Genomic DNA, 16474 nt, shown 5'->3' with positions numbered 1-16474 from the left:
AAGCTAAAATAAAAAATAAATGCTTTGTCCTTTAAAAGGTTTGTACCAAGATTGGACCTCCACTCCTATCTCGAGTACGGTGGACCCCCAGCAATCAGGAAGAATTACCGAGTCCTATGGTTGGGAGGATATCTTCCTATCTTGCTACATACCGTTTAAATTAATTGTTCACTACTTTATAACACATACTAAATGGGCTCAAAGTGTGTGTGTGGCGGGGACAATACTCACCAGCCCACTCCTCCATCCTCTAGCCTCTGTGCCATGGTGGGCTCCTGGCTTTTTCTTGTACTGGGGGGCATAAGTTGACAGCTGCCCTAATAGACTGCAGCCACCGCATTCCATCTGAACCTGGAAGTCTGTAAAGGCTGCAGCCAATCAGGGCCACTGATTGCCTGCAGTCATCATCTGATGCCCCCTACTGGAAAAAGAAGATGGTCTGGTATTTGAGTATAGTTTTTTTTTCTTATTTTCCCACCACTCTGAGCCCATGTAGAATGTGTTTTAAAGTAGTGGACAACCCCTGTCCCAAAAGGGATAATGAAAGTCAGTGAGGAGGGGAGAGGGGGATGGAGCTGCAGCTGAGAGGTGGGGGCTATAGTGAGCAGACATCTGATTGTCTCACGGTGGTACGCATAGCGCTAGCACCACACTAGGAGGAGCCTTTTACAGCAGATATGGAGAGCGTAAATGTGGGTTAGGGATTCCTAATGGCTGCTATGACGTGACATTCACTTTCTGAGCTCCAGACACAACTTGTGGCATTTAACAGCCATGCAATATACATAAGTCCATGTGGGTGTCACGACAAACCAGCCCACGGCTGAGCTCCATCCACACATTGTCACTATGTCCTCTATCCTTTCCCTATCTCTACAGCTCGCTAACGGTTTAGATGATGTGACTCTGGCGGATAATAAGAGGAGGATACCGTTCAGCCACAGCAAACTGCGGAGAAAACAGGAGGTACTAGAAAAGCAGAAGAAAAGGAAAATTGAATGGATGAGAAAGATGTAAGTAGATATCTGTGCATTACATTGTCTTAACCCCTTCACGACATTTGATGTAAGTTTACGTTATGGTTGGGAAGTGATTCCTGTGAAATGACGTAAATTTATGTTATGGCGATCGTGCGGGCACAAAAGCAGTTCCCACGCTATCTCCGCTGGGAGCTCGGCTTAAATTATAGCCAAGACCCGGCTGTCATGGCCAAGAGCAGTACACGAACCCAACGGACCATTTAACCCCCTAAATTCTGCAATCAATATCGATCACGACATTTAGGAGGCTGGGAGAGGGAGCCTGATCGCAAGAACCAGAGGTTGGGTCTGACAAGTACGGCAAGCCTGTTAGACCATGCTGAAAGCTTGGTCTAAGAGGTTCCTGTCAGTGCAGCACTGACAGGTATAATGCATTGCAATGCATTACAGTATATCAGGGATCAGACTAATAACAGTTAGAGTGCCATAGAGGGGCTAAAAAATTTTTTTTTAAAATTATAAAAATATTTAAAGAAAATTATAAAATATATAAATGAAAAAATATTACAAAAATATAAACAAAATAAGTATACATATTTAGTATAGGCGCATCCAGAAAGGCCCGACCTATAAAACTGTCACACTAGTTAACCCCGTCACTGAACTACGTTTAAAAATAAATGCAAAATTTGGCAAAAAAAAGATGCTTTTTCATCATATCGCCCATAAAAGTGGAATAACATGTGATCAAAAAGTTAAATGTAAATTAAAATGGTATTGCTCAATACGTCATCTTGTCCCGCAAAAAGCAAGTTGCCATACAGCTCCATCAGCAGAGAAATAAAAAAGTTATAGCTCTGAGAAAAAAGCGATGCAAAAATATATATTTTTATACCTGAAGAATAAAGCTGCCTTATCAATTTTTAAAAACTCAGACTCACAATACTTAGTTTGTCACAGAAAAAATATTTTGCGCTCTAAATATAACTATTATTAAATTCTATGATTAAAATTCAACTGTAGATAATATCGACAAATGAAGAAAAATAGACATCCTGAAAAACATGAAAAAACAAACTTTGTGTGGTGAAGCTATATTAAAAGATGCATAAGCCTATTCAATATCTTATCGGGCCAACAGGGCCCATTTCGTCTCAATGATACAAGTGTGTAACTATATAATTAATGTATTCAGATATCAAATAGAGTACAAAGATAATTGGAAAAACCACACCGCTATTAGTATCCTTTCTTCAAAGCTATACCTAAATATCCCTATTAGGCTCTATTCTTACCCTTCCTAACAGCGTAGGTTAATCAGTTTTACCACACACGTAAAAAAAAAAAGAAAAAAAAAAGAGATTCCCAAATTGCTGGTTTTAGTTCATTCTGACTCACAAAAGTCAGAATAGAAAGCGTTAAAAAGCTGTTATGTGCCCAAAAATGGTATAATAAAAACGTCAGCTCGTCCCCCAATAAACAAGCCCTCACATGACTGTCAGCAGAAATATGGAAGAACAAAGACGCTTAATCACTTATACCGCCTGAGGAATGGTGTAAAAAATAAATAAAAACAATTCTTCACCTGCTGTTAATTTTTTTCATTCTGCTTCCAATAGATTGCATTAAGACTCAGCGCACATTTATCCTGCGCTCTGCACTGAGCGCTTACACCAGGGTTTCCATGTAAATCTCTGAAATACGTGATTCAGACAGAACCGCCTGCGGAAGATTCCCTATAATGAGGCAGATAGAGGCACTGTGGAGTCCATAGGATCTGTGATCCAGCGGTGGCTGTCTTTTTTTTAGGCGAGCATAAAAGCGTGGTCGACCACAGTTTTGTGCAGTTCTGAAAAGAAGGACACTGTTCTGAACAGAGGCCAGACGGCGTCCAGAGTAACTGCTGCCTCATTATAGTAATGGATCCCTCAGGGGTTTCATCTGAATCACGTCATTCGGAGATTTAGCTGGAAACCCCAAAGTAACTGCTCAGCGTAGAGCGCCGGATAACTGTGATCCCAAATGTTATGTAAAATGTTCCCAACAAAAGCTTCAAATCAATCCACAAAAAAAAGCCCTCACTCAGGTCTGTCAATGGAAATATAGGGGGCTTCCACGTTACTGGTAGTACAAAGGCTCTGGAAAAGTGCCCCAAAGGAAATTCAGCAAATTCTGTACTCCTAAATCCAAATGCCCCCTCTTTTTTGAGCCCCAGTGTGCCTAAAGCACATATAGTGTCCACATGTTTGGTATTTCTATAGCGACGAAAGCCCGCTTAATATAGGGGTGCGCGTCTCCAGAAGCATGAGCTGGGCACAATGTACTGGTGACTACAGCGTTCTGGTGACTGCAATAGCAGATTTGCAATTTTATCTCCGCAACATCCACTATTGCTTGTTTCTGGAAAACTCCCATGGAATCAAAATCGTCACTACACCTGTAGATAATTTCCCAGAGGGCTGTAATTTCCAAAATGGGGTCACTTGAGGGGGGATTTTGCTCTTCTGGCATTTAGGGACTCTGTATATGGAGTCCACAAACTATTCTATGATCATTTGTTCTCCAAGAGTCAGATAGAGTCAAAGAGCTTCTTCCCTCCCGAGTATCTCCGTAAGGCAAAGTAGTACTGTACAGACTCATATACTGTATTTCTACATTCAGCAGAAATTGTGGGACAAATTTTGGTGCCATTTTTACCCATTTCCCAGTGTGAAAATGTAAAATCTGGGACTAAAACAAAATTTTGGCGGTAAAAATGTAATTATTTTTTCTTCACTGCCCATTGGTATAAAATTCTGTGACACACCTGTGGTGTCAATATGATCACTGCACCCCTAGATGAATTCATTGAGAGGTGTAGTTTGTAAAATGGGGTCACTTATGGGGGGTTCTGCTGTTCTGACATTTCAGGGACTCTCCCAGTGGGTCATGGCACCCGCAAATTAGAACAGTAAAATCCACTGCAATATGGCTGCTCCTTCCCTTCTGAGCTTTGCATTGTGCATGGGGTATTGGCGAATGCAGGAGAAATTGCAAAACAAATTTAAACTGTTTATTTTCTCCTTTTGAAAATTAAATACTTGGGGCGGAAGCAACAAATTAATGGAAATAAATTGTAATTTTCATTTATTCAGCTTAATGTTATATAATTCTGTGACTCGCCTAATGGCTAAAAATGCTCACTACACCACTAAATGAATTCTTCAAAGAGGTGCAGTTTCCAAAATGGGGTCACTTGTTGGGGTTTTCTACTATTTAGGCACATCAGGGGCTCTCCAAACGCTACATGGTGTCCACTATTGATTTCAGACAGTTTTGTGTTTCAGAAGTCAAATAAATGGCGCTCCTTCCCTTCTTAGCCCTGCTATGTACCCAAACAGTAGTTTTCCCCCACATATGGGGTATCAGCATATTCTGGAGAAATTGCACAACAAATTTTGGGGTGCATTTTCTCCTGTTACACTTGGAAAATAGGGCTAAAGTAACATTTTTGTGAAAAAAAGGTAAAATGTTTTTTTTCCCTTCTACATTGCTTTAATTCCTGTAAAACACCGGAAGGTTTAATAAACTTCTTGAATGTGGTATTGAGCACGTTGAGGGGTGCAGTTTTTAGAAAGGTGTCACTTTTGGGTGTTGTCTGTCATATAGACCCCTGAAAGTCACTTCAAATGTGATGTGGTCCCTAAAAAACTTGGTTTTGTAAAAATTTTTGAAAAAAATGAGACATTGCTGATTAAATATTAACCCTTCTAACTTCATAGCAAAAAAGTTTTAAAAATTATGCAGATGTAAAGTAGACATGTTGGAAATGTTATTAGCTATTTTGTGTGACATAACTCTCTGAATTAAAGGCATAAAAACTAAGTTTGAATATTACAAAATTGTTGCCAAATTTCCAATATTTTCACAAATAAACACAAAAAATGTCAACCTAAATTTACGATGAACATAAAGTACAACATGTCATGAAAAACAATCTCCGAATCACCGGGATGCATTGAAGCGTTCCAGAGCTATTACCTCATAAAGTGACGCTGGTCAGGATTGTAAAAATTTGTCCTGCTCAGAAAGTTGAAAACAGTGAAAGGTTAAAGGGGTTGTCCACTTTTTGGGTACATTTTTTTTTTTTTACTTAAATGAATATATTTGGTACTAAAAATAATTTTTTGCTATTAGGTTTCATTAAAAATATTGCACCCTTTGCCTTTTACAAGCTTTTTGTTACAGACTCTACTGTCAGAGTGCCAGGATGAGCAGCTCACTGAATGATTCTTAGTTAACTCGCAATAGTAAGTGCAACACAGAGACTGTATAAGGCAAACGATGCAAAGTTTTTAACGAAACCGTAATAAAATAAAAAATTGTCCTCAAACGTGGACGACCCCTCTAAAAGAGTCCTGTCCCCAAGATAAAAAAAAGAACACAGTCACATAACATAATAATATGACTACATAATCCAGGACTAGGGACCAACTTTACAACATACTATGAGAAAAAGTGTGCCATACAGGATTTATATGTCGCAGAATGGAGTCGTGGGCTCTTACACTAAATCCCGGTTACATGGCTGCCATCAGACGGAGTCTATCTGTATTTGACACTTCCTTTTAGTTTTAGTAGAGTATTGGTAGAGATTGCTGTATTCCCCTTTGTAGGTTCAGATGTATCAGGAGTGTTCTAGGATGACCATGTAGTTCACCTGCCGTGTGGATGGAAGCAGCAGAACGTACTGTATATATGGTGGTCAGGTCGCACCACCACCATATTACCGTTCCAGCATTGTGGATGAGATTTTCATCCCATCCATAAATGCAGACAGTATAGACAGTAGAGGCTCAGCATTAGCTGAAAAGCCTATTTATTAGGCACTTATAGCATCATTTCAGTATTTTTTTTCATGTTACCACTGGAGTGGTGCCACTGCTTTGAGCAGGGGGTTGGACCAGATGGCCCAGGAGGTCCCTTCCAACTCTACAATTCTATGATTCTAATCTAAGTTCTCTGACCTTAGTCCCATACTTACCAGCTGCCGTCTTATGCTCTTCTGAGAGCAACTTCCGTTGGTCTCCAGCAGTTTGTCACATGTTGGATGACTCCAGTGTTTGGTGGATGAGTTGGAGGTCAAGTCTCAATGTAAGTCTATGAGAGTTAGAACAGGACCAGAACAAGGCTCTCGTAGACTTACATTGAGAGCTGTTCACTGTTTCCTCTGACTTCCAGTCAGAAGTTGCAGTCACAAGATTTCGGATTCAGACTGGAGTGGCACTGGGAACAGCTGAAGACAGCAGCTGGTGAGTATAATACTAGCATCAGGGAACTTGCATTAGTGGCACCACTCCAGCTCTGAAATTTAAAAAATAAAAATGCAGGAGTGGTGCTTTAATGGAGGTATTACTCTCTTCAGACCGCTTGTTTTGCAGTCACATTTTAGCATCAGAAGGATTTTGACTTTGCTTCAGGTGAGCAGTGATAGTCCGGGGCATGGCATCTCAGGACCGAGGCGAAAATGCCACCTAGTTACCGCCCCTCAAAAAGATAGGCAAGAAACATTTATCTGTCCTGCCCTATACCAGATGAAACACAGGACATTTCTGTAGGATTGATAACATTTTTATAGGAAATTTGCAAAAAAACTTCTGCTTTTAATTAATCAGCCGCAGCGCTCCACTATCCTGTCCGGCAAGGGATGACTGATCTGCGGAGACTTCTTGTCCCATCCAGCAGGCGCTGCAGCCTCCCTGACTTGATCCTGGTGATAATATATCTGTAAAAGCCATGACTGCACTATCTGCTGGACTTTCTCTGCCCAGTCTGAAACGCTGATATTCCAGTGCTATAATGATCTATAAATGGTGATATGCTTAGTGTTTTCTCTCTCTGATATGTCCTCATCAGGTATTATGAAGGAAGTTTGCATGCGCAGACTACAGAACCCAACACAGCAGTCCTGGTCCAACGAGCCACAGAGGGAGTCATAAAGTCTGTGGAGCAGTACGGGGCTCAGGCTGTCCTGGACTGGGAGGTGGACGAACTACTCAACTGGACTAATGCTCTGAACTATGATGAGTAAGTAAAGCTTAAAAAGTAGCAATGTTTTAAAAAATAAAAGTGAGGGTTTTTTAAACAGTAAATTAACAAAATACAAAGTGCATGAACAAAAGATAAGTATAAAATCAATATTTGGTGTCACCTCACCGTCCTTTACCTTCAAAACAGCTTCCATTCTTTTAGGAATGCTTGCACAAACTCGCGGGTATTGTAGGATTATAGTCCGGTCTATGAGTAATTAATTATACCAGACCGGTGATAATCATCATCAGTTTCATATGTAGGTTGTAACAGTCATTAACTGAAACAGAAACAGTTGTGTGGGATTCCTAAAACTAGGTGAGTAAGGCTGGGATCATACATGCGAGAAACTCGGACGAGTCTCGCATGTTAATATCCGGCACTCGGATCGGAGCGTGCGGCCGCATAGCAATACATGCAGCCGCACGCTCCGCTCCTGAGTGCCAGCAGATTAACATGCGAGACTCATCCGAGTTTCTCACATGTGTGATCCCGGCCTAACAGCCAAACTTTACTACAAAGGTGAAGATTCTAGAAGACAATTTTATGTTGTACATTACGGTGTGACTGAGCACTGCAGCAAGACATTAATGTTGTTATACTGCATCAGCAAAGTCTCTCCCGGGCAAAGATTTCAAAGCTTTATCGAAGAAGCACCAAGAAATAGCAACATTCAGGACCGTAGACGCAATGGTCGACCATGGAAACCTAGTGCAGCAGATGAAAGCATCATCATGCTTACTTCCCTTCAAAATTGGAAGATGTCCAGCAGTGCCATCAGCTCAGAACTGGACCTAGCTAAACCCATCTACTGTTATCAGAAGTCGGGCCAGAAGTTGTCTTCAAGGAAGAATTGCAGCCATACCTTTAGCATGGAAAAAAGTCCAAATGTCTCAACTATACCTTGAAATATGGGAACTGGGTAAAGAAAAATGGCAGCAGGAGCTCTGAATTGAGCCAAAATGCGAAATATTTTGCTGTAACAGAAGGCAATTTGCCGCGAAAGAGCTGTCTCCATTTCTCGGGATCTGGGGTTGTGTGAGGGCTTATTTTTTGTGTGCCTAGCTGACATTTTTATTGATACCATTTTGGTGCCGATACGATCTTTTGATCACCCTTATTGCATTTTATTGTAAGTTGCAGTGACCAAAAAAAGTAATTCTAGCGTTTAGAATTTTTTTCTTGTTATGCCGTTTACCGATTTGATTAATTCTTTTTTTATATTGACAGATCGGGCGATTTTGAACTCGGCAATACCAAATGTGTATCTTTGATTTTTTTTTTAATTGTTTTATTTTGAATGGGGCAAAGGGGGGGAGGTGATTTGAACTTATTTTTTTAATATTTTTGAAAACTTTTTTTTTTGCTTTTTGCATGCTTCAATAGTCTCCATAGGAGACTAGAAGCTGCACTTGTCCGATCGCCTCTGCTGCATACAGCAGAGCTGCAGCATGGCTCTATATATCAGAAATGCTCAATAGTGATCCAGCAATGACAACCACAAGGGTCTTGCCAACCTGTCGGCGACCCACGGTTATGTGACACGGTCGCCGATGGGAGGAGGAAAGGACACGCTTCCTGTGCGTGCATGTTAAATGCCGCTGTCAAAGTCCAAATCACCCCCCTTTTGCCCCCATTCAAAATAAAATAAAACAATTAAAAAAATACACATTTGGCATCACTGCGTTCAGAAACACCCGATCTACCAAAATATAAAAATAAATAATCCGATTGGTAAACGGCTTAACGAGGAAAAAAAAAATCAAACGACAAAATAGTTTTTTTGTTCGCTGCAACATTGCAATAAAATGCAATAACGGGCGCTCAAGACATAATAACTACTCCAAAATGGTATAATTGAAAACATCAGCTCGGTGCGCAAAGAATATGTCCTCACCCAGCCCCAGATCACTAAAAATGGAGACGCTGCGAGTCTCGGAAAATAGCGCCATTTTTTCACCTCTTATATAAAAAAGAAACTAGACATGTTTGGTATTTACAAACTCATAATGACCTGGGGAATCACAATGGAAGCTCAGTTTTAGCTTTTAGTGAACAAGGTAAAAGAAAAAAAAAAAACAATTGTGGAACTGCGCTTTTTTTTTGCAATTTCAGTGCACTTGGATTTTTTTTTTCCCTTTTTACAGTATACTATGTAGTAAAATCAATGGTGTTATTCAACAGTACAACTCGTCCCGCAAAAAAACAGTGGCCCTCACACTGCCATATTGGCAGAAAAATAAAAAAAGTTATGGTTCTGGGAAGAAGGAGAGCAAAAAACGGAAAATCCCAAGGTCATGAAGGGTTTATTATTAGAAGTCCTATTAGGGTGTGTGCACACGCTGCGGAATGCTTTGCAGATTTGTCCGCGCGGATTTAGTAAAATCCGCAGATCAGAAGACCTGCGGTTTATCTGCGAATTAGGCTGCGGTTTTGCCCTGCGGTTTATCACCTCTACAATGGAGCAGATGGTAAACCGCAGCAGAATCCACAGAAAGAATTGACATGTCAATTCTTCCTGCGGTTTTGAAACCCCAGCAAATCCGCACCGTCTGCACTGCGGTTTCCATTTTGCATAGAAAATAATGGTACTGTACAACGCAGCAGAATCTGCAGCGTGTGCACACACCCTCAGAAGTCATCGAGTCTGTGTGGCATTATGTGAAGAGGATGAAGGATTTGTTCAAACTGCAATCACTGTAGATCCGTGGTCAGTTCTCCCAGAAGGTAGGAACAACCTCCCTGCAGAGTTCATTCAAAAACTGTAAGTGTATGGAGAAGAATTGTTGCTTCTCTTTTGTTCATTCATTTTGCAATTTGTTAAATGATTAATATAAACAATTAACACTTTTTTTCAAATCAAAAGGCGTATTGATAGGAAATTTAGATTGTGAGCCCCATCGGGGACAGTGATGATAATGTGTGCAAACTGTAAAGCGCTGCGGAATATGTTAGCGCTATATAAAAATAAAGATTATTATTATTAACCCCTTTCTGACATCAGACGTACTATCCCGTCCATGGGACCCGGGCCCCTATGCCCATGGACGGGATAGTACGTCTAGCGCGATCAGCGGCGCCCACGTGGTGAGCGCCGCTGATCGCGGCCGGGTGTCAGCTGATTATCACAGCTGACACCCAGCACTATGTGTCAGGGGCGGTCACGGACCGCCCCCGACACGTTAACCCCTTGCACACCGCAATCAAACATGATCGCGGTGTACCGGGGGTTAAAGGGAAGCATCGGCAGGGAGGGGGCTCCCTCCGTGCTTCCCTGAGCCCCCCACAGCAGCGCAATGTGCAGCGCCGCTGCGGGGGGGGCTTTTTCCCTGCAGGTCTCCGGATCCAAGATGGCGACGGGGGCCTGCAGGGAGCAGGCTTCCTCAGTGCCTGCAAAGCGCAGGCAAGGAGGAAACCTGCACACTGCCTGTGACAGAATGCTGATCTGTCACAGTGATCTGTGATGTCACAGATCAGCGATCTGTCACAGGACAGTGATGTCCCCCTGGTAATAAAGTTAAAAAAAAAAAAAAAAAAAAAGTGTAAAAATAATTTTAAAAAAATCGCAAAATAAATTAAAAAAAAAAAAAAATATTCCCTAATAAATTCATTTTTTGGAAATAAAAAAAAAAACAATAAAAGTAAACATATTTGGTATCGCCGCGTCCGTAACGACCTGCCCTATAAAACTGTCCCATTAGTTAACCCCTTTTGCGAACCCCTTAAATAATAAAAATAAAAAACGAAGCAAAAAATAATGATTTATTATCATACCGCCTAACATAAATTGCAATAACGTGCGATCAAAAAGACGCATATAAATATCCATAGTACCGCTGAAAAGGTCATCTTGTCCCGCAAAAAACGAGCCACCACACAGCATCATCAGAGAAAAAATAAAAAAGTTATAGCTCGCAGAATAAAAAGATGCAAAAATAATTATTTTTTATATAAAATTGTTTTTATTGCATAAAAGCGCCAAAACATAAAAAAATGACACAAATGAGAGGTATCGCTGTAACCGTACTGACCCGAAGAATAAAAGCGCTTTATCAATTTTACCGCACGCGGAATTGTGTAAACGCACCCCCAAAAAGAAATTCATGAAACGCTGGTTTTTGTTCATTCTGTGTCCCAAAAATCGGAATAAAAAGCGATCAAAAAATGTCACGTGCCCGAACATGATACCAATAAAAACGTCAACTTGTCCCGCAAAAAATAAGACCTCACATGACTCAGTGGGTCAAAATACGGAGAAATTATAGCTCTCAATATGTGGTGATGCAAAAACTATTTTTACAATAAAAAGCGTCTTTTAGCGTGTGACAGCTGCCAAGCATAAAAACCGCCATAAATAGTAAATCAAACCCCCCCGTTATCACCCCCTTAGTTAGGGAAAAATAATAAAACTAAAAAAATTTTCCCTAATGGTGTCATTAGGGAAACACCATCACATGTTTCTCAACGCAAGCACTGACTAGCCAGGTCTTTCCCCGGGAAGGAACAACCACGGGAAGGGCAGTCTCCAATGAAGGAAATCACCTATGCCAAAACATGGTATCCATCCACAGACAGGTGTTTCGGGGTATCTCCGCGGCTTGTGTTTTGCATGTTTTTACATATTTCCCATAAGGGATGGGGGCCTTGCTCTAGAATCACTGCATTGAGAAACATGTGATGGTGTCTCCGCAGTGTTGGATGGTGATCTCCATGAGTTCATTCATCCTCGTTTTTCACAGTCTTCTACTAGGCATTGCTCCTACTAGCCAGTTTCCTACTCCACACTGATGAGGGGCAATACCCTGAAACAGCTGTCTGTGGATGGATACCATGTTTTCGCTTAGGTGGTTTCCTTCATTGGAGACTGACCTTCCCTTGGTTGTTCCTTCCCGGGGAAAGACCTGGCTAGTCATTGCTTGCGTTGAGAAACATGTGATGGTGTCTCCGCGGCTTGTGTTTTGCCTGTGTATATCAATATCATGTCGCAGTGGAAGCACCAGAGCTGTGTTGTTCCAATGTTGTAGTCATCTGTGACTGGGTGCTTTGATCAATTCTCAGTTTCATAAATTCACATAAATATGTGGCTTCTGTCAATGGCACAAACCGTCAGAACGCATTATCCTGCAGTGCCACAGAGGGCAAATTACATAGCGACCATATAAATCAATAGTCTCTCTATGTAATAAGTGTGTGGGATCCGCTAGAGCAGGGGTCTCAAACACACGTCTCATCTGGACCCTCAGGCTGTTTTGTGCAGCTTGCAGGCACGTGAGTTCCTATAATGATGTGGCCTGGTCCAGGGGTCACTAACACCAGCGCCTCATTCAGCTTGTATTCAGCACCCACCGTGTACATCATGTATAAATAAAAAAAAAAATCCTGTGTGGACTTCCATGTAATTTTTATAGCCAGCAGAGGGAAAGCCAATCGCTGGAGGCTGACTTTAATAATCTGGGAAAGGGGCCAATATCCCAAAAGGTTCCCAGGCTATTAATAACAGCTCACAGCTGTTTGCTTAGCTAATGACGTAGGGTCCCCTTATAATTACTAACCAGCAAAGTTTAAACAGACAGCTGTGGGCTGATATTGATAGCTGGGGAATGGGCCAGGGATATTGGCCCCCTTCCAAGGCTTAGAACATCAGCCCTCAGCCGCCCCAGAAATGGCGCATCCATAAGATTTGCCAAATATGGCGCTTAGCTCTCTCTTCCTGCTTGCCCTAGTGCGGTGGCAAGTGGGGTAATAGGGTTTGTGTTGTAGACAGCTGTTTTATGATTTCTGACATCAAACCCAAGGGTTAGTAATGGAGAGGCATCTGTAAGACACCACCATTACTAACCCCATAGTCAAATGTAAAAAAGACACAGACACAGGAAAAAGTCCTTTAATTGAAATAAAGACACAGAGTACTTTATTTGAAATAAACACTCCCCACCCTCTATTTACATTTATTATTGTAAATTTAAAAATAATAAAACACCATATTCCTCACATGTCAGAGGACAATCCATTTGTCCCACGGAGAACTCCAGCTCTGCTACATCAGAATTGCAGGGCGAAATTTCTCACGGCGCTAGCGGTGACGTCCCTTTCCCAGATTAGCAACATAAGCTTCCAGCTGCCAGCTTTGCCTCTGCTGGTTATGAAAATTACACGGGAGCCCACGTCATTTTTTGAATGAATGAATTAATTTATTTATTTATACACAATGTGCACATCGGGTGATGAATACAACTCCCATAATTGTCGCCTGGTCGCACTGATCTCGGAGAGACCAGGCAACAATGATGAGAGCTGTCTTCAGCACCCGGTGTCTAGGAGCAGTGCAAACTGTACTGCTTCTTCCCAGGTACATGTCATACTGATGATACACTGCTGTCATCAGTGTGCACGTGTGCGGGACTTTTTGCGGCCCGTGTTGCTGTTAAAAAACAGACATGTCAGCTTGTTTTGCCCACGCACACACCGTTCGTGGAAACACACTGACATGTGCACGGACTCATACATTTGAATAGGTCAAGTACTGCAGTGCGCAGGCGCTGGGCCTCTCTGACCTTTCCTGGCGCCTGCGCACTGCAGTCCTGTGCTCTGCCCTCAACAAAGCAAGGAAGATGACGACATCGCATGAAGATGGGAGGCGCCGGACCCGGACCTGCGACACCCATCGGACCGGACCACATCGAACCGCCCCCCCGGGTGAGTATAATATAACTTGTTTTTCTTCTCTTTCAGGTTAGATCGGGGGCTTATCTACAGCATTCTTGCGGAACAACGAAGTGACAGTTTCCCTTTAAATCGGCTACACCTGTCACTAGGGTCTTACGTCCCAATACAAGGAAACCACTAAGTCGTGACACAGACTTTATTTCAGTGCTGTGTCACTTACTGGGCTTCTTGCTGTAGTTTTAGCTGCTGTGACTCTGCTAGTATTCTCATTAATGAGCTGCGTCTAACTTGCTCCCACCACTGACTGGAAGCTTTCTTCATATTCTCAGTGAAGACAGAAAACTGCAAGTCAATAGACCCATCTTATCATTGAGAGGACTGATGGATCTGCAGCAGATAAAACTTTTATCAAACCTACAGCAAGCAGCCCTGTAGGTGACCCAATGCTTTTACAGGTTTTACACAGGATGGATACACTGCAGATTTTCCAGTCCAGATTTTCTGTCTGGAAAACTTCAGCATAAGACAGAACCAGCAAAATAAAGTTTACCAAATCGCATCCACAGCTGCTAGGTGAAATCTATAGGAAGTCAAAATATGCTGCAGATTTCACCATTGCAATACAGTGGGTACGGAAAGTATTCAGACCCCTTTAAATTTTTTCCTCTGTGCTTCATTGCAGCCATTTAGTAAATTCAAAAAAGTTCATTTTTTTCTCATTAATGTACACTCTGCACCCAATCTTGACTGAAAAAAAACTGAAATGTAGAAATTTTGGCAAATTTATGAAAGAAAAACTGAAATATGACATGGTCATAAGTGTTCAGACCCTTTGCTCAGTATTGAGTAGAAGCACCTTTTGAGCTAGTACAGCCATGAGTCTTCTTGGGAATGATGGAACAAGTTTTTCACACCTGGATTTGGGGATCCTCTGCCATTCTTCCTTGCAGATCCTCTGCAGTTCCGTCAGGTTGGATGGTGAACGTTGGTGGACAGCCATTTTCAGGTTATGGCAAGGCACAGTTCTGGCCAAGGTTACAAAAGAATTTCTTCAGTATTCAAGGTTCCTAAGAGCACAGTGGCCTCCATAATCCTTAAATGGAAGAAGTTTGGGACCACCAGAAGTCTTCCTAGACCTGGCAGTCCAGCCAAACTGAGCAATCGTGGGAGAAGAGCCTTGGTGAGAGAGGTAAAGAAGAACCCCAAGATCACTGTGGCTGAGCTCCACAGATGCAGTAGGGAGATGGGAGAAAGTTCCACAAAGTCAACTATCACTGCAGTCCTCCAGCAGTTGGCTCTTTATGGCAGAGAGGCCCGACAGAAGCCTCTCCTCAGTGCCAGACATATGAAAGCTCACATAGAGTTTGGTAAAAAACACATGAAGAACTCCCAGACTATGAGAAATAAGATTCTTTGGTCTGATGAGATGAAGGTAGACCTTTTGGTGATAATTCTAAGCGGTATGTGTGGAGAAAATCAGGCACTGCTCCTCACCTGTATCACAAAGGTCATGTCACTGTGAAGTGACACAAAAACCAAGAGTGTCACTCATTTCATGAAATAGACAGTTTATTTTATTAAACATTGATAGACATACAACCATAAAAAACCGTTGCCTCAAACCAACACATGCATAGGTAGGAAAAACAGCTGAGAGGGATACAATTCTAGTTGTACAATGTATCAACATTTTGAGTAAATTACTAGAGTATCCAAAGTGATATGCCCAACAATATGCTTAATAACTTTTGTTAATAACAACAGCTAGGTAGAGGGCTAGATGGCTACAAAAGAATCAATAAAATGAATAGACCTAATGAAAGGCAAAAGGGTGATAAATAACCTGATTCAGGACAAAGGACTGTTGATAAAGTGTTGAATGCGTATACACATGTAAATTAGATTACTACCTCAATCCAAGACTATTAATAAAAGGCCCCTTTACATTTAGCGGTGCACCAGCGATCCGACCGGCGATCCGACCCGGTCAGGATCGCTGGTGCATCGCTAAATGATCGCTAGTGAGCTGTCACACAGGCAGACCTCACAGCGATGCAGCAGCGACGAAGCGCACGATACTCACCTTTCACATACAGCGATCCTGACGTTCTCCCGCCCGCCTCCACGCATCGCTCGTCGGCGCCAGCAGGAAGCCCAGCAGGAAGTGCCCGGCGAGAAATGGAGCCGGACATTCTCGCGCGATCAGCGATGGACAGCGGGGGAGCCGGTCGGAGGTAAGTATCACACAAAATCGGTGACGTTATAGCGATATCGCTATGTGTAAAACCCCCTAAAGTGTCCAGTGCCCAGTTACAGACATAGACAAATGTAAATTAGGTTGCTGCCTTCATTCAGGAATATTGATAGTGTCAAGTACAAAAGTACAAAGATCAAATGACATGCAGCCATTGCTGCTACTGTGCCGCCATAGCCTCTCATGTGCATGTATTATAATCACCCAAAGCATATAACTAAATAAACGGCCAAATACATATTACCTGAGACGTGAGCACAATTGAGCTGGGCATGAGATGACACGCTGCTTCCCCGCACCCCAACGCGCGTTTCGCCCGTGCTTCTTCCTGGGGGTGTGTCTAGTTCTCCCACGTCACCCTTATACAAGCCGCAGTCCAATGGACATGAAAAAGGGGGGAAGGGCTCTGTACTTGGTGCATAGACATCATATCCAATGAAATCATTAGAAAGGAGGTGTTATGTTAATTAAGACCGCCCACTTGCAGTCACAGTATTCTGAGGTG

At 42.2% G+C, this 16474-nt stretch overlaps 1 protein-coding gene across 4 annotated transcripts in view; it reads left to right on the top strand.

Annotated features, from left to right (window-relative positions):
* CUNH11orf65 (chromosome unknown C11orf65 homolog) overlaps positions 1 to 16474 on the top strand; it is a 54592-nt gene that overhangs the window by 18508 nt on the left and 19610 nt on the right. For all 4 annotated transcript variants that reach the window (XM_073583090.1, XM_073583089.1, XM_073583088.1 and 1 more), the window contains 2 exons: positions 880 to 1013; positions 6876 to 7046. In XM_073583090.1, the coding sequence (XP_073439191.1) occupies positions 880 to 1013; positions 6876 to 7046 (305 nt within the window). The remainder of the gene's footprint in view (positions 1 to 879; positions 1014 to 6875; positions 7047 to 16474) is intronic.

The sequence above is a fragment of the Dendrobates tinctorius genome, unplaced genomic scaffold (genome assembly GCF_039654945.1).
Source record: "Dendrobates tinctorius isolate UK_male_01 unplaced genomic scaffold, ASM3965494v1 ptg000075l, whole genome shotgun sequence".
NCBI lineage: Eukaryota > Metazoa > Chordata > Amphibia > Anura > Dendrobatidae > Dendrobates > Dendrobates tinctorius.
Note: the sequence above shows the minus strand (reverse complement) of the source record. Positions and strands in the feature narration are given on the sequence as shown.